Raw genomic sequence first — 18579 nt, forward strand, 5'->3', positions numbered from 1 at the left:
CGTTACCTGTCTTTTACGGCCCATTGGGTGACTCTGCTGGCAGCTGGGAAGGACGCAGGGCAAGGTACAGTAGTTTTGCAGGTTGTTCCGCCACCACGCCTCCAAAACACTACTACTGCTTGTGACACACCTCTCTCCTCCACCCCCTCCTCTTCTTCTTTCTCTGTGGCCTCTTCCTGTGGTGATGTTTCCTCAGAACCAGCCGTGCTCTGTAGGCGTACAAGGGGCTACGCAGGAATGCAGGCCAAGAGATGCCATGCGGTGCTAGAGCTGGTGTGCTTGGGAGACAGGAGCCACACTGGGAAAGAGGTTCTTTCAGCTCTGCAGGGGCAGGCTCAGAGGTGGTTGACGCCACGCCAGCTGAAGCCTGGAATGGTGGTCAGCGATAATGGCACCAACCTCCTCTCTGCCCTGCGACAGGGAAAACTCACCCATGTGCCCTGTTTTGCGCATGTTCTCAATTTGGTGGTGCAGCGGTTCTTGGGCAGGTACCTGGGCTTACAGGATGTCCCGAAGCAGGCCAGGAAAGTCTGTGTGCATTTCCAGAGGTCATATAATGCCACTGCTCGGCTGACAGACCTCCAGAGGGAATACAACCTGCCCAAGAACCGCCTAATCTGTGACATGCCCACCAGATGGAACTCTACGTTGGCCATGCTGCAGCGGCTGCACATGCAGCAGAGGGCCATCAATGAGTACCTGTGCCAATATGGCAGCAGAACTGTCTCAGTGGAGCATGTTTTTTTTTCACCAAGCCAGTGGGCCTTGATCAGGGATGCATGCACTGTCCTGTCACCATTTGAGGAGGCCACGAGGATGGTGAGCAGTGACAGTGCATGCATCAGTGAGACTGTCCCTCTTATTCACATGTTGGAGCACACCCTACGTGGAATAATGGACAGGGCCCTTGAGGCAGAACAGAGGGAGGAAGAGGAGGACTTCCTTACCTCTCAAGGCCCCCTTTATCCAGACACTGTTCCTGCTTGCCCACCTAGAACACAGGAAGAGGATGAGGAGGAGGAGGATGATTGTATCAGCAGCATGGAGGTGGAGCCTAGCACACAGCATCAACAGCAGCAGTCTTCAAGGGATCATTTACAGTCCCAAGGAACACATGGACTTTTACGTGGCTGGGATGAGGTGGCTGCGGATCCTGTCGTCCTCAGTGACCCAGAGGACTCTGCCCCGTATGCCTCTGCAAACCTACGCTGCATGGCCTCCCTGATCCTGCAAAGCCTGCGTAAGGATCCTCGTGTACGTGCTATCAAGGAGAGGGATCATTACTGGCTGGCAACTCTCCTTGATCCACGTTACAAGAGTAAGGTAGCGGACCTTATGTTGCCATCGCAGAGGGAGCAGAAGATGAAACTTTTGCGGGAGGCCTTGCAGAAGGGTCTGTGCAATGCGTTCCCAGAACCGGGGGGATTACCAAAACCTGGCCCTGGACAACGTCTTGCTGAGGCTTCGGCGAGTCAGAGAAGGAGCGGTGGAGAAGGTGGCCGTCTGACCGATGCGTTCAGACAATTTTTTAGTCCGCAGCCCCAAGGTCTGACCGGTTCCAGCAACCATCGCCAGCGTCTGGTTTACATGGTCCGGGAATACCTAGCGGCAAGATCCGACTTGGACACCTTCCCCACGGAAAATCCTCGGGCTTACTGGGTCTTGAGGATGGATCACTGGCCAGAGCTTGCACAGTACGCAATTGAGCTACTGGCTTGCCCTGCATCCAGTGTTCTTTCAGAACGCACATTCAGTGCTGCTGGAGGCTTTGTGACCGATCACAGGGTGCGCCTCTCCACCGACTCTGTTGATCGACTGACCTTCATCAAAATGAATCAGGCTTGGATCAACACCAGCTACCAAGCACCTGATGCTGATGTTACTGAATAATAATTTTTTGTTGAAATGTCAGATCCCTTTGAGACTGCGTATGCTGATGCTGAGTGACTGTCCTGTTATGCTGCTGATGGAATATCCTTCTCCTCCTCACTTTTCTTGCTGATAGCTAGTAAGAAATGTTGTGTTTCTGGGCTCCGCCACCAGTGCCTAAGGCCCAATTTTTCTGCCCCTGTTTAACAGGGGCGTCTAATAACAATTTTTGATGCAATACTTTGCACGTGGCTCTTTATTGCGCTCCAATTGCAGTTATTGGGAGGGGTTGCAGTGTCGTGTTGTGCCTAAGGCCCAATTTTTCTGCCCCTGTTTAACAGGGGCGCCTAATAACAATTTTTGATGCAATACTTTGCACGTGGCTCTTTGTTGTGCTCCAATTACAGTTATTGGGAGGGGTTGCAGTGTTGTGTTGTGCCTAAGGCACATTTTTTCTACCCCTGTTTAACAGGGGCGCCTAATAACAATTTTTGATGCAATACTTTGCACGTGGCTCTTTGTTGTGCTCCAATTACAGTTATTGTACTTTGCACGTGGCTCTTTGTTGCGCTCCAATTACAGTATGTTTGAGGGGTGCCCTTTTTTCTACAATTTTTCTTTCACAAAAAAATAATGGCCCCCCACCACCCCTAAAATAATCGACATATTGTTGCCACACAGCACGTGCGCAAGCAGTATTAAATGACCTTTTTCTTATAATAATCTCATGTTGTGCAGGGACATTTATAAACACGTGCCACTACTATAGACACACAGCAGTTGTGATATTTAAAGGAATTTTTCATTTTTTTTTTTTCACTTTAAACATCATTAAAATCGCTGCTCCGGAAAAAACGGCCGTTTTTAAAACTTTTTTTTCCATTGATACATGTTCCCTGGGGCAAGACCCGGGTTCTGAAAGACGTTTTCCAACATTAAATTTAATATTGGTCTTTAAAATGAGCGTTTTTGAATTTGAACGTTAGAGCCCCATAGACTTCAATGGGGTTCTAAATGTTCGCGCGAACCCGCGGTCTGTTCGAACGAACGCGGGTATGTTCGGCTCATCCCTACTATAGTCATTCAGAATAGGAGGTAACCATTGGCAGCATTCGTATTTCTTCTGTTCAGGTTCTCTTTACTTTGACACAAATATCCATATAAAGGAATTACCTCTCTGCTGTCATCCTACATATTATATAATTCCGTCAGGTGACATGGCACCTATATCTCAGAAAATCTCATTCTCTATCTTGCAGAGAGTCAGTCCAAACTCCATGCTCCCATCCCGTGACTGCAATCTGCAAGGCTGGTCTCATCTTGTGACTGCAATTTATAAGGGTGGCCAGGAACATAAAAGGGACATCCTATCTGCACCTACTGCAACACACTGACTTCTCCATCAGGTCTCACCACCTCTCACCATGTGCACGGGCAAGTGTGCCAAATGCATCGGATGGACCCTCATCCCTCTCTCCATCATCTGCATCACATGTAACGCCTTTCTGTTTTTCCCGGGATGGAGCACAGAGCCGTCTATGGAGCCCGGGACTAAGCTGACATCAGAAGTCAACATGTATTTGGGGATTGTAGGAGGCGGCATTATGGTAAGATGGATCCCTTCAGTTTACTAATGCAAAATATTATTTAAAATTAAAAAAAGATTCATTCCAGTCAGGGCTGATCCTAGGCAGGGTGCACAGGGTGCTTTGCACCCAGGCGCCTGCAGAGATGGGGGCACCGAAGTGGCAGAGTTCTCCCCTCCCTCCTTCTCTCCTTGTTTGTGTCCGTCCAGAACTAGTGTTCTGAGCATAGGTGTGTGTCCGTCCAGAACTGATGTGTCTCTGACCATCTCCTGTACTATGTCTGTAGTCTCCGACCATCTCCTGTACTATGTCTGCAGTCTCTGATCATCTCCTGTACTGTGTCTGCAGTCTCTGATCATCTCCTGTACTATGTCTGTAGTCTCCGACCATCTCCTGTACTATGTCTGTAGTCTCCGACCATCTCCTGTACTATGTCTGCAGTCTCTGATCATCTCCTGTACTGTGTCTGCAGTCTCTGATCATCTCCTGTACTGTGTCTGCAGTCTCTGACCATCTCCTATACTAAGTCTTCAGTCTCTGACCATCTCCTGTACAATGTCTGCAGTCTCTGATCATCTCCTGTACTGTGTCTGCAGTCTATGATCATCTCCTGTACTGTGTCTGCAGTCTCTGATCATCTCCTGTACTATGTCTGCAGTCTCTGATCATCTCCTGTACTGTGTCTGCAGTCTCTGATCATCTCCTGTACTGTGTCTGCAGTCTCTGATCATCTCCTGTACTGTGTCTGCAGTCTCTGATCATCTCCTGTACTGTGTCTGCAGTCTCTGATCATCTCCTGTACTGTGTCTGCAGTCTCTGATCATCTCCTGTACTGTGTCTGCAGTCTCTGATCATCTCCTGTACTATGTCTGTAGTCTCTGACCATCTCCTGTACCATGTCTGTAGTGTGTCTGGGGGTCTTTCTAACAGACTCTCTAACAGAAGCCCTCTCTGTGTCCATCACAGAGGCTCCCCTCCAGGTCCCAATAAAGTACTCTGCTTCTCTTCCTGTATTATGTTTATTGTTAAGAGATCATGTAAGGATCCCAGGGTAATGAAGACTTTGTGGGGGAGCGTCTCTGTGGTTGAGTCATTGCTATAGAAACGTTTGTAAAGGGGAGGGGTTAGTAAAATGACCACACCCATGTGGGGGGCACCAGAAATATTTCTGCACCCAGGCGCCTGTGACCCTAGGATCGGCCCTGATTCCAGTCTATATGCTCTACTTCTAATATGATGAGAGGAGTGGTTGAGCACCCGCGATCGCTCGTTACACAGCGAGAAGTGGAAGCTGTGTGTGTAAACACACAGCTCCCTGGCCTGTCAGGGGAGAAATGACTGATCGTATTGTTCATACAATGTATGGACAGCGATCTGTCATTTCCCCAAGTCAGTCCCACCCCCTCTTCAGTTAGAACACAATGAGGGAACATAATTAACCCCTTCCTCGCCCCCTAGTGTTAACCCCTTCCCTGCCAGCGACCTTTTTACAGTAATCAATGCATTTTTATAGCACTGATCGCTATAAAAATGCCAATGGTCCCAAAAATGTGTCCGAAGTGTCCGCCATAATGTCGCAGTACCGATAAAAATCGCAGATCGCCGCCATTACTAGTAAAAAAAAAAATATTAATAAAAATGCCATAAAACTACCCCCTATTTTGTAGACGCTATAACTTTTGCGCAAACCAATCAATAAACGTTTATTGCGATTTATTTTTTTTACGAATAATGGGCCAGATCCACAAAAGGGATACGCCGGCATATCTGCTGATACGCCGTCGTATCCCTGTTTCTATCTATGCGACTGATTCACAGAATCAGTTACGCATAGATATTCCTAAGATCCGGCAGGTGTAATAGTTTTACACTGTCGGATCTTAGGATGCAGTACCGAGGCCGCCGCTGGGGGCATTTCTCGTCGAAATTCCGCTTCGGGTATGCAAATTAGCACTTACGGAGATCCACGAAACGGTTTCCCTTCGTGAAGTCTCCGTAAATTGTTAGTTTGCAAACGCAAAGATAGGGTACCTTTTACAAAGTGTAAAGTTAGTACACCTTGTAAAAGTAGACCCTCCTTTCCCGCTATGCTGTCAAATTTTTTTTTTAATTTTTTTTTTCCCCGCCGCATCTCTTTTTTTTCCCGACGCAACTTTTTTTATCAGGCGCGATTCACAAAACTCGGCGCAACGTAACTTCGCGCAAAGCACGTCGGGAAAATCGCGTCGGGAGCATGCGCAGTACGTCCGGCGCGGGAGCGCGCCTAATTTAAATGGGACTCGCCCCATTAGATTGGGCCCGCCTTGCGCCGGACGGATTTAAGTTACACCGCTGAAAATTTCTAGGTAAGTGCTTTGTGGATCGGGCACTTAGGTAGAGATTTTGCGGCGGTGTAACTTAAATAGGAAAAGTTAAGTTACAGCCGCTCGTTGTGGATCTGGCCCAATATGTAGAAGAATACGTATCGGCCTAAACTGAGGGAAAAAAAAGTTTTTTATATATGTTTGGGGGATATTTATCATAGCAAAAAGTAAAAAATATTGTTTTTTTTCCCCAAATTTCGCTCTATTTTTGTTTATAACGCAAAAAATAAAAACCGCAGAGGTGATCAAATACCACCAAAAGAAAGCTCTATTTGTGGGAAAAAAAGGACGCCAATTTTGTTTGGGAGCGACGTCGCATGACCGCGCAATTGTCAGTTAAAGCGACCCAGTGTCGAATCGCAAAAAGTGGCCTGGTCATTGACCAGCAAAATGGTCCGGGCTGAAGTGTTTAATGTTGGACAAGAAGGCTTGGATCGCAGTCTTCGTTCTAACTCATCCCATAGGTGTTCTATAGGGTTGAGATCAGGACTCTGTGCAGGCCAGTCAAGTTCCTCCACCCCTCGCTCATCCACACTATATTGCCAAAAGTATTGGACCACCCCTCCAAATCATTTGGTGGAGGGGGGATTATGGTGTGGGGTTATTTTCCAGGGGTTGGTCTTGGCCCCTTAGGAACTCTTAAGGCGTCAGCATACCAAGACATTTTGGACAATTTCATGTTCCCAACTTTGTGGGAACAGTTTGGGGACGGCCCCTTCCTGTTCCAACATAATTGCACACCAGTGCACAAAGCAAGGTCCATAAAGACATGGATGAGCGAGTTTGGGGTGGAGGAACTTGACTGGCCTGCACATAGTCCTGACCTCAACACGATAGAACACCTTCTTGTCCAACATCAGTACCCGACCTCACAAATGCACTTCTGGAAGAATGGTCAAACATTTCCATGGACACCCTCCTAAACCTTGTGGACAGACCTCCCAGAAGAGTTGAAGCTGTTATAGCGGCAAAGGGCGGGACAACTCAATATTGTACCCTACGGACTAAGACTGGGATGCCATTAAAGTTCATGTGCGTGTAAAGGCAGGCGTCCCAATACTTTTGGCAATATAGTGTATTTTGGTTTTGACTTTGCTCAATCATGTTTCTCGTTTCTCGTTTACAGGTCCTGCTTCCAGCCATTCAAATTTTGGTAGCTGGTGGGAAAGGATGTTGTGGAAATCGTTGTGGGGTAAGAATCAGTTAAAAAAAAAAAAAAAAAAAAAACTTGTTTTATGCTTTAAAAAAAAAAAAAACAGTAAAGTTAGCCCAATTTTTATGCATAATGTGAAAGATAAAGTTACGCCGAGTAAGTAGATACCTAACATGTCACGCTTCAAAATTGAAATGGCGCCAAACTTCGGTACTTAAAAATCCCCATAGGTGGCGCTTCAATTTTTTTTTGCTGGTAACATGTTTTGAGTTACAGAGGAGGTCTAGGGCCAAAATTATTGCTCTCGCTCAAACGCGGTGATACCTCATATGTGTGGTTTGAACAATGTTTTCATATGTGGGCGGGACTTAAATATGCGTTCACTTCTGCGTGCAAGCACACAGGGACAGGGGCGCTTTAAAAATGTTTTTTTTTTATTGTTAATTTTACTTTTTTTTTTGTTTGACACTTTAAAAAACAAAACAAATTTTGATCACTTTTATTCCTATTACAAGGAATGTAAACATCCCTTGTAATAGGAATATGCCATGACAGGACCTCTTTACAGTGAGATATGGGGGGCTCAATAAGACCCCACATCTCACCTCTAGGCTGGAAAGCCTGAAATCAAAAAACAACGATTTTGGCTTTTGGCGCCATTTGTTTGAATACAGAGTACAGAGGCTGGGCGTGACGTCATACCATCGCGCCCAGCCTCCGAACGATCATAGAGACTCCGGCGACCATCTGGTCCACCGGAAATCTCTATGGTAATCATCCCGAGCCGGTGGATTCTGTCTCTGACTCACCGATGGAAACGGTGAGTCGGTTGAAGCACCGGAGGGCGGCGGGGGGAGTCCCCTCTCTCCGCCTATAAGAACAATCAAGCGGAAGGACCATATGATCGTTCTTATGGTGTAGGGCAGGGGTCTCCAAACTTTTCAAACAAAGGGCCAGTTTATTGTCCTTCAGATTTTAGGAGGGCTGAATTGTGGCCAGCGAGGGCAGAAAATGTCCCGGCCGCAGCACCAGTGAGAATAAATATGGCCTCAGCGTTGGTGGTCAGTAGGAGGAGGAGTAGTGCCCCTATCAGTAGGAGGAATAGTATCCCATCATTGATATCAGTAAAAGAAATTGTGCCCCCTTGTTGGTGTCAGTGGGAGCAATAGTGACTCATATCAATTGGAGAAATAGTGCCCCAAGGGCCAGATAAAGACTAGCAAAGGGCCACGTTTGGCCCTCGGGCCACAGTTTGGAGACCCCTGGTGTAGGGAATCGCCGGCTGAAAAAGACAATGGGCTAGATTCAGGTAGCCCTGCGTAACATTGTGCGGGCGTAACGTATCTCCGATCCGATACGTTACGCCGGCGTAAATTAGGGCGCAAGTTCCGTAATCAGAAAGAACTTGCGCCCTAAGTTATGGCGGCGTAACGTATGTGCTCCATTCTTTACCCCTTTTCTTACTGAGGCTGCGAACTCCGGCTCTGTGACTGGCTGACGTCACTCCCACGCCTTTAACGGCATGACCCCAGCTTGAAACGGCACAGCGTGCCCTTTCAAAATGGCACATGCGCCGTTGAAGGCGTCACTCAGGGAAATTGCAAATATCTCCGAGACCGTGTAGGTCTCGGAGATATTGCAAGTACCTACAGGTAAGCCTTAATCTAAGCTAATCTGTAGGTGTAAATTGTCCATGAGGGTACCTCTAAAATGATGGTAAAGCACCGCTAAAACTAGTGGCGCTAAAACTAGCACTGTCAGTGTGTAAGGGCTCTTGGTACATCTCATTATACATCGCATGTAGATGGACTAATGAGGCGCAGGAATGGGCAGGGGCTGTGTATCCTATGCAATCTATCATGCCATAAAACATCTAGAGCAGGAGCAGCCCAGAGCAATTTTAAAGGGATGCTGGGATTCCATCCCCCAGCACACGGAACACTGTGACTCACCTTGGTTCTCTCTCTGTGCGGCCCGAGATAGAGATGGGAGGGGGAGGCATTCCAACTGGAGTCGGTGGAGACAAGACTCCCAGTGTGAGCAATTAATTCCTGCACATCAGCACTCAGCAGCCACTGAAAACTATAACCCTCGTGTCAGGAAGAGGAGTGGCCCCTCCCCCGAGCACTGCCAGGCTGGATGGGTTGCCCTATGCTCACACATCAGTTCTGGACGGACACACACCTATGCTCAGAACACAAGTTCTGGACAGACTCAAACAAGGAGAGAAGGAGGGAGGGGAGAACTCTGGCACTTCGGCACCCCCACCTCTACAGGCGCCTGGGTGCAAAGCACCCTGTGCACCCTGCCTAGGGTCGGCCCTGGATGAGAGTGAGCTGTTGTAGGCAAAGGTGGTCAAGTCAGGGCAGGAGAGGGATGAGACTTTGCTGCAGAAGCAGTTTTTAGCAGAATAGTTAAAATAAGGGACTGTTTGCTGGGGTGAGCAGGAAACTGAATTTTGGAGCAGCCTTACCAGTTGCCTTCTCCTTCTTGGCTTCTTTAGATTGCAAGACTGTTTTAACACTCTTACATTTGCTCATGGTACTCCTCAACCTCTTTGTTCATTGTCTCTCCAGATGTTTCTGTCCATCCTGGGTGCAGCTATTGTACTCTGTGGATCACTATTCTGCCTAACGATGTCTGTTGTGGGATTACACCGTGGACCGGTCTGTCAGTATTATGACCGTGTGAAGACGAATACTACTGGCTCCCCAGTACCCACCACCAATTCCTCCCTCATCTGGGGTCGCCCATTTGACGACCCACAGAAGTAAGTCCCATATGTTTTATAGGGAAAACAAATGTAAGGGAGAGATGTAGGGGCTGCACACCCCAAATATGAAAAAAAAACGGGAAGGTTCCCCCCAAGGTTTTTTTTAGCAGCAATGTAGCAAAATCAAGAAAATAGATGTATATATAAAATAGTTATTTATTAAAAGATTTTGAATGTCATGTAACAATTGAGAGTAAATTGTAAATGCAGGCTATAAGGTACAGTACATATTCCATAAAACAGTGTTCCATTGCATAATGTATTAACTGTGTGCCATCCCGACGCGTTTCGACCTGTGCATGTGTGGTCTTTAGGAGAGTAATTTTCTCTGAGGAGATACATTAAAGATCTCAATTTTCATATCATGTCATTGTGCACCAAAATAAATAAATATATTGGCCCGGATTCACAAAGCCCTTGCGCCGACGTATCTCGAGATACGCCGCTTAAGTGCAAATATGCGCCGTCGTATCTGTGCGCCGTGCCCACAAAACTAGATACGCCTGAAAATAGGCTTCATCCGACCGACTTAACTTGCCTACGCCGGCGTATCGTGGGTGCATAGTTACGCTGGCCGCAAGTGGCGCTCCCATTGATTTCCTATTCAAATATGGAAATGAGGGAGATACGTCGATTCACGAACGTACTTGTGCCCAGCGCATAATATACGCGGTTTGCGTAAGTCGTACATCAGGCGTAAAGTTATTCCCCATATATGAGGTGCAACTCATGCTAAGGTATGGACCAGGGAACACAGCCGTCATATTTTACGTCGTTTACATAGTACGTGAATAGGGCTGGGCGTAGGTTGCGTTCACGTCGTAGGCAGTGATCCGTCGTATCTTAGGGAGTATTTCCGATGTGATTCTAAACATGCGCACTGGGATACGTCCACGGGACGGTGCATGCGCCGTTCGTTTTAAGTACTTGTATGGCACTCGGCCCATCATTTGCATGGGGTCACGCCTCATTAGCATGGCTCACGCCCACTTCCACCTACGCCGGCTTACGCCGAGGGAACACAGCGCAGTTTGGGAGGCAAGTGGTTTGTGAATTCGGTGCTTGCCTCTCTGTGCTACGTCGGCGTAGCTTATATTAGTTACGCTACGCCGGCATAAATATGCGCCAATGTATGTGAATCCGGGCCATTGGTACTACCGTATAGTTACCATTGAGGAATGGAATAGATGATCTCATAGCCAAAAGGGTAGTTTAAAAATCAGGTAAAATTATCCGAAGGCTATGTGGTAGTTCCCACCACCCCACAAAAGGAGGAATCATCTCAAATGGACTTGCAAGGAGCCATGCCTAAGACGCCCTTAGAGAGACCCATATATTTTTGGCTTTTTAAAAGGTCAGTTCACCCAAAATTTTTAAATTCAGTTAGGACACTGAAGAGATTCATCACTCATTTGCTTTTTAAATTTCTCCGTGGTCTCTATCATTGACTTTGTGTAAGGAGCTTATTGCCATAATGTACTAATATCTTGTACATGTGCAAACCTGCCAATCGATCCCCTCCCGTGGCGCAGTGCAAGCACTCCAATCAATCACTGGTGCTTCCATCTTTTCCGGGTCTTCCTACTGGATTCTGACATCCTAGTGTAGAGCGCTCTAATTGTAGTGTAGGCTGCTAGGAAAATTTGGCTAGCTCCTCTGTAATCAGGGTTGATTATCTAGGGCTGCTCAGTGCTTCACAGGCTGCTGTTCTGTTGCTTCCCCGTCTTTTAGAGGATTCTAGAAGTATATTGGGAGGATGGGCAGAGCAAGCAGCCTGGATATTTATGGGACTGTAGCCCATCCCCAGGGAGGTGTGCCCAGGAGGCAGAGAGAGCGCCCATAAATTAAATAGTCTGAGGTCTGTGCAGTGTTCCTGGGTCCAGTCCTGCAGGAGGATACCCCTGTGCAGGGACTATGCTCCTTGGAGCAGGAGTGCTAGAGAAGCCTTTGTGAAGACATTGAGGTCCCAGCTAGGCTTAGCGGGGGGGAATATATGCAAGTTCAAGGCCGGGGATCAAGTTAGGTCTGGAGAAGCTCACTGGAGAGAGCCAAGAGGAAGATGGTGGGACTAGGGTGACCACATTTCCAAACTGCCATTCAGGGACACCCCCCCCCTCTTCCCAAAAATCAGCTTGTGCTGTAACGAATCACAGCACAGTGATTGGACACAAGAGGCGGGATTTATGATTTTTCCAATCACAAGCAGGGGGGCGGGGATTGTGCTCCTCCAGGCCTTCATGGCCAGGACAAGTACTGTCAGTGAGTAAAGCGGTGATGTGGAGGCCTTTTTTTGTGGGCATCAGATTGGCCTGGGGGGTGGCTGTGTCAGTTTCATTCAGGGACACTGTATTGTCCTGGAATGAAGGTGCCCGGGACAGACCTGCCAAATGCGGGACTGTCCCAGGCAATCCGGGACACGTGGTCACTCTAGGTGGGACCGAGTCCAGCTGTCCTATAGTGGTGTAAGACTTCATCTTCCTCATTAGGAAGATCCTGGTGGATATCGGCAGGAGGCAACCAATGATCCTGTGGCTGAGTGAGTAGTTGACCTTCAGTGCTGGAGGAAAGTGTGTAGCTTTTAACCCTAGAAGGAGTACAGGTCACCAACAGCATAAGAGATCCTGTGGGACATTCAGCAGTTTGTACAGTACAGCCAGCAGTTCTGTGCAGTGTAACCGGTAATTGAGGCATCCTCCAGTTATCCAGTTCTACAGTGTCGGGGTATCCCATGCTCTCTCTCCCTATCCCAGTTTATTGATCCCAACAAAAAACCCAAAACAAACCCTAGACTGTTTTCTGAGACAGTGGAAGAATTAAGAAAATGCTGTGTGACTGTCTGTGTGTGCTCTACATGAGGAAATAGGACAGTATAGGACTGCTAGCAACACGGCAGAATGGGGGAACACCATCACTGGAAGTTTTTTAGCCAAGCTTCTGGAGGTAAGTAAATGTCCTACACCAATGGCAAAGGCATTATTCAACTTAACTCAAGGTTGCACAGTTTGTTTTAATCTACTGGTGCCTCTTACTTAATTTGTTTGGTAAAACGAACCCTTTAAGACTTGATAAAGGCGTCTTCTCTGACCCCCTAAACCACATTGATTTTTTAAAACAAATAATGACAAATCATATCTGATTTTTTTTTAAATAGCTTGCCATTCTTTTTCCTATGTTTTTTCAAGAGCCAACATAGGCCCCTGCACACCAGATAGCTAAATACTGAAAGGTCCCACACCCAGTTAGGACTTCCCCCTCCAATGTCAGGGATCCAACCAGGGCCGCTGATAAGCCAGTACAACTGGCCCTGTTGTAGCGGGCCCCGGGCCCCTGGGGACCTCCGGACCCCAGGGGCCCGGAGGCCCACAGGGCCCCAGATGACAATTCCCCTTTTTTTATTTATTTTTTTATAAAAAATATATATTTTTTTTTTAATATATTTTTATTTTATTATTTATTAAAGGGCCATTTTTTTTTTTTTTTAGAGGTCCGGAGGTCCCCAGGGGTCCAAAGGCCCCCAGGGCCCCGGATGGCAACCCCCCCTTTTTTTTGTTTATTTTTTATAAAAAATATATATTTTTTCTAATATATATATTTTTTATTAAAGGGCTAATATATATATTTTATTATTATTATTATTATTAAAGGGCCCAGAGGTCCCCAGGGCCCCGGATGGCAACCTCCCTTTTTTTATAAAATATTTTTTTTTATATTATTTTTTTTATTCCTTTTATATATATATATATGTATATATATATAAAATATTAAAGGGCTCGTGAGGTCTCCAGGGCCCCATGTGGCAAACCCCCTTTTTAAATTTTTTTATAAATGTTTTTTGTTTTTTTTTTATTATTAAAGGGCCCAGAGGTCCCCAGGGCCTTGGATGGCAACCCCCCCCCCCTTTTTTATATAAATGTTTATTTAATATATATATATATATATATTTATATATATATACATATATATTCTTAATTTTTCTTAATAATTTGTAAAGGGCCCCCCTCCGCTTCTCAATTCGCAGCAGCCCTCCCGCTTCTCAATTTCAGTTTCAGACGGCAGCACTCCCCCCCGCTTCTCTGCTCCAGGGGGCCCATGACTGAAGCTGTGTAAGGGGCCCCATAATTCCTGATTGCGGCCCTGGATCCAGCACTTCACCAATCCAATTCCCTATCACGTCTGAGATAATGGCTCTAGTGGGGTATGTTAGGTCAGCGTGCGCTCCATACTTGACTATCCCACCCTCTGTATTAGAGACCCCTCAGAGTATTCCTGTTTAGATCTGTACTCTGTCAGTTCCATAACACCTTGGAGCTCTCTAAATATGAAAAATAACATACCAATCCATCTCTCTCTTTTTTTTTCAGCAATGAAAACTACCTCTTCCACCCAGAATTGTGGGACACGTGTGTGGCACCTTCTGATGTGGTGGAGTTCAACGTCATCCTTTTCTCTATCTTGATAGCAGCGAGTTCCATTGAGGTCATCCTGGGCGCTGTCCAGTTGTTCAACGGTCTATTTGGTCTCATCTGCGGAACCTGTAGGAACAAGGATGATGACGACTATAAGGAGATGATGGAAGATGAAAAGAAGGAAATCAAATGTAAGCAACACCTAACCTCATTTATCACCAAGCCATACAAATCTGTCTGTGTTGACCCATTTCAACCAATCAGATTAAAGAGACAATGTTACTTTACATATTCAGGGAAAATCCCATCCCCGCTGGCAGGGAGACAGTTACTGGAGCCACACTACTGGAGCCACACTACTGGAGCCAGGGGGGCTTCCATAGGCGTGCGCACAGGGTGTGCCAGGTGTGCCTGGGCACACCCTAATCACCCTGTGTGGTGCAGATTAGATCAAAATATACTGCGTTAAACATGCAGTAACGCACAGAAAAATACAGCATTAAATGGCACATAACACACCGAAATATACAACGTTAAGCGTGCACTAATGCACAGAAATATGCTGCATTAAACGTGCAGTAACACACTGGAATATACTGCTTTAAACATGCAGTAATGCACAGAAATACACCAAAGCTCCCTAATGGGGCTCCTAAAATAAAATAAATATATAATAAAAATAAAAAACTACTAACACTGTCCACTGCCCTACTGACACCAATCTCTGCCCTACTGACACCATCCACCGCTCTGCTGACACCATCAGTATACTGTATATACACATGCAAATAGGTTTGAGCTTTGGGGTGCACACCCTAATGCAATAGCCTGCGCACTACTATGGGGGCTTCTGAGTCAGAGGGAGCTCATGACCAGTCGCCAATCAGCAGGTCCAAACCGTACCTACCGAATGCTGTGATTCAACCTACTGTGTCCTGTAGTGATGTATTGGCCTGAACCAAAACGCATAGTGGGGGATGTAGGTATCCAACACACCCCTACGTGTGTGTCAGATGCTTAACCACTTGCCTACAGGGCCCTTCCTGCCCAGACCAATTTTCAGCTTTTAGCGCTGTCACACTATGAATGACAATTGCGCGCTCATGCAACACTGTACCCAAATGACATTTTTATCATTTTTTTCCCACAAATAGAGCTTTCTTTTGGTGGTATTTGATCACCTCTGCGGTTTTTATTTATTGCGCTATAAATAAAAGAAGAGGAACAAGTTTGAAAAAAAACACAATGGCCCGGATTCACAAAGCACTTGCGCCAACGTATCTCCAGATACGCCGCGTAAGTGCAAATATGCGCCGTCGTATCTGTGCGCCGTACCCACAAACTAAGATACGCCTAAAAACAGGCTTAATCCCGCCAACGTAACTTGCCTACGCCGGCGTAGGGTGGGCGCACATTTACGCTGGCCGCATGGTGGCGCTGCCATTGATTAGCCATTCAAATATGCAAATGAGGAAATTACGGAGATTCGCGAACCTACGCCAGCCCGACGCAGGCTACGAGAGGTGCGCGTAAGTTGTACGTCCGGCATAAAGTTAAGCCCCATAAAGGAGGTGTAACTCATCAGCAGACATGTAAAGGTCTGCACCAGGGAACAGAAGCCGGCGTTTTTTACGTAGTTTACGTTGGACGTGTGTCTGGATGGGCGTAGATTACGTTCATGGTGTAGGCAGTGATCCGGCGTGTCTTAGGTAGATGTTCCGACGTGGTTATGAGCATGCGCACGGGGATGCGTCCACGCCACGACGCATGCGCAGTTCGTTCAACGTAGTTGTCTGGCTCTCAAACCATCATTTGCATGGGGTCACGTCTCATTTGCATGGCTTTGCATGGGGCAAGCCCACTTCCACCTACGCCGGCCTGCACCTTCGAAATCTACGCTACGCCGACGCAGCTTTGAGAGCACTGGCTTCCTGAATTCCATGCTTGCCTCTCTGCGCTGCATCAGTGTAGCGTACATTGAGATGCGCTACGGCGGCGTAATGTGCGCCCGTTCTCTGTGAATCCGGGCCAATATTTTTTTTATTTTTAGCTATAATAAATATCCATTTTTTTAAAAAAAAAAAAAAATTTTTCCTCAGTTTAGGCCGATGCGCATTCTTCTACATATTTTTGGTAAAAAAAAATCGCAATAAGCGTATATTGATTGGTTTGCGTGAAAGTTATAGAGTCTACAAAATAGGGGATAGATTGATAGCATTTTTATTATAATTTTTTTTACTAGTAATGGCGGTGATCAGCGATTTTTATCGTGACTGCGATATTGCGGCTAAAACATCGGACACTTCTGACACATTTTTGGGACCATTCACATTTATACAGCGATCCCTGCTATAAAAATGTATTGATTACTGTATGAATGTGACTGGCAGGGAAGGGGTTAACACTAGGGGGCTAGGAAGGGGTTAATGTATTCCCTAATTAGTGATTCTTACTGTGGGGGGAGGGGAGTGACTGGGGAAGGTGACCGATGGTTGTCTCTATATACAAGGGACACACCATCGGTCCCCTCTCCCTGACAGGAGGTGGATCTGTGTGATCCACTTTCCTGCTCAGTTCCTGAGCAATCGCGGGTGCCCGGCGGCCATCGCGGCTGCCGGGCACGCGCACCGGGTCCTCGGTGATGGGCTGGGCGCGCGTGCGCTGTCGGCGGCGCGCGCGCCCTAGTGGTTTTTAAAAGGCGCAACATCATATGACGTCCACCTAGGATAGCAGAGTCTTCCTCCCGCCGTCTTTTGACAAACATTGGCCAATGTTCGAGTCAAACTCATGTTCAGCACAAACTCGAAGCTCACCCCTAATGGGCACATGACTCCCCTCAAGGAATGGGGACAATCTGCATCCTGACACACACTGCCCACATGGAGTAATTAAAGGTAAGTCCATGTGTCCTTCCCTGAGTCCCATTATTTCACCAGAGGGGCAGAAGAAGGACCCCTTTAAGTCTAGAACCTCCTCCCAGGTGCTGTGGATGTATTGGTTTGTACTAATGAAGGAGGGTCTGTACTGAGAGAGAGGTTTTGTACTGAGGAGGGGGTCTGCCTCAAGAGAGGGGGGGTCTGTTCTGAAAATATGGGTCTATATACCGAGGGAGGAGGGTATATACTGAGGAAAGGGGTCTATACGGAAGAGGGGGTGTATTTACTAAGGGGGTGGGCTGGAAGGGGGTTCTATTCTTAGAGGGGGTCAATTGATTTCATAAAACGCCCCTGAGAAACAAAGTTACTTATGTAAAAGAATATGTTACCCCAACATTTCATTCTCCTGATATGTGTCCGTTTTACTATGTACTTGCGTTAAAAAGAATCCTGTTTACTTTGCATTGCTTCCTTTGTATGAAATACCTGGTGATCCTGCTAGTCCCCGTTCTTTCCCATTTCAAACTGACCACACCAAGCATGAGAGCATCTCCATTTCAGTGTGGTCAGATTTCTGGCTGTGCTGGGAGAACAGCTTGCCTGTCCTCCAATGGCCAAGACTTGTGCAGACACGCCCCTTATGCAGATAGAAAATAAATCATGTGATCACTTATAAAGAAAAAAGGGTATTTATACTTTATATTTTGTATCTATGCACAAATGTTTTGTCTTTCATTTATATTGTAAAGTAAATGGGGTTCTAATTTGCAGCTGGGCTTTCAACGTAATATTTTCATTTAAATAGTTGAATGTATTTTAAATTTTATTTTTTGTTTGTGTTCTCATTACAGGCTAATACAGCGACCATGCTTGGAGCAGGAAGCACTTTCCTTATAAACCTGTAATTTCCCTTTACATAGACCGGATGTGGGCTGGTTTCTATAGAAAATGTATCTAGATTTGTAAATGAGACCCCGTGTATCCTGCCAATTATCATCTGTTAAAGCGGAACTAAACCCTCCTTTACTTTTCAGCCATGGAAGCTGCCATCTTGGCCTCTGTTTGATCTGCAACTGCCATGATGCTGCACATGTGATAAGCAGGGCCGCCATCAGAGGGGTACAGGCATTACACCTGTAAGGGGCCCGATGGTCCCCAGGGGCCCGGAGGCCCTCCCCCCCATTTTTTTTTACCCCCCCCCCCCACCTTTAGAAACTCACGGCATTTCATCTGACTTTAGCCACTCATGGCAGGAGAGAGAAGAGAAGACTTGACTTTGTTTTGTTCGTCAAACCTTCAAATTGTTGGGTTTAGTTCCACTTTAACACTTTAAAACCAGGCCTTTTTTCTGCCACTTCTCACATACATGTAGAAATTTGTATTTAATTCTATCTCGCCACCCTGAACTAAACATGTTTTAAATGAAAACTCCTGGTACAACATACAATAATATATATTCCTCCACCTCCCTACCATATCCTCCACCTTCCTTCCCTTGACTCCACCCACCTACCCTATCCTCCACCTCCCTACCCTATTCTCCACCCCCCTAC

At 46.6% G+C, this 18579-nt stretch overlaps 1 protein-coding gene across 1 annotated transcript; it reads left to right on the plus strand.

The window, feature by feature from the left end:
- The first annotated feature begins 3157 nt into the window (after positions 1-3157).
- On the plus strand, positions 3158-18098 carry LOC120930945 (transmembrane 4 L6 family member 5-like). Its single transcript, XM_040342077.1, has 5 exons — positions 3158-3476; positions 6945-7010; positions 9548-9741; positions 14106-14341; positions 17878-18098. The coding sequence occupies exons 1-5, from the start codon at positions 3294-3296 to the stop codon at positions 17880-17882; spliced, it is 684 nt and encodes a 227-aa protein (XP_040198011.1). The 5' UTR covers positions 3158-3293; the 3' UTR covers positions 17883-18098.
- The last annotated feature ends 481 nt before the right edge of the window (positions 18099-18579 follow it).

Source organism: Rana temporaria, chromosome 3 (genome assembly GCF_905171775.1).
Source record: "Rana temporaria chromosome 3, aRanTem1.1, whole genome shotgun sequence".
Taxonomy (NCBI): domain Eukaryota; kingdom Metazoa; phylum Chordata; class Amphibia; order Anura; family Ranidae; genus Rana; species Rana temporaria.

Bases quoted from the DNA above. Each gene is read 5' to 3' on its own strand.
- LOC120930945 (XM_040342077.1), top strand. From the start codon at position 3,294: ATGTGCACGGGCAAGTGTGCCAAATGCATCGGATGGACCCTCATCCCT. The intron at 3,477-6,944 runs GTAAGATGGATC...TCTCGTTTACAG, and splicing joins TTGTAGGAGGCGGCATTATG to GTCCTGCTTCCAGCCATTCA. The intron at 7,011-9,547 runs GTAAGAATCAGT...TTGTCTCTCCAG, and splicing joins GTTGTGGAAATCGTTGTGGG to ATGTTTCTGTCCATCCTGGG.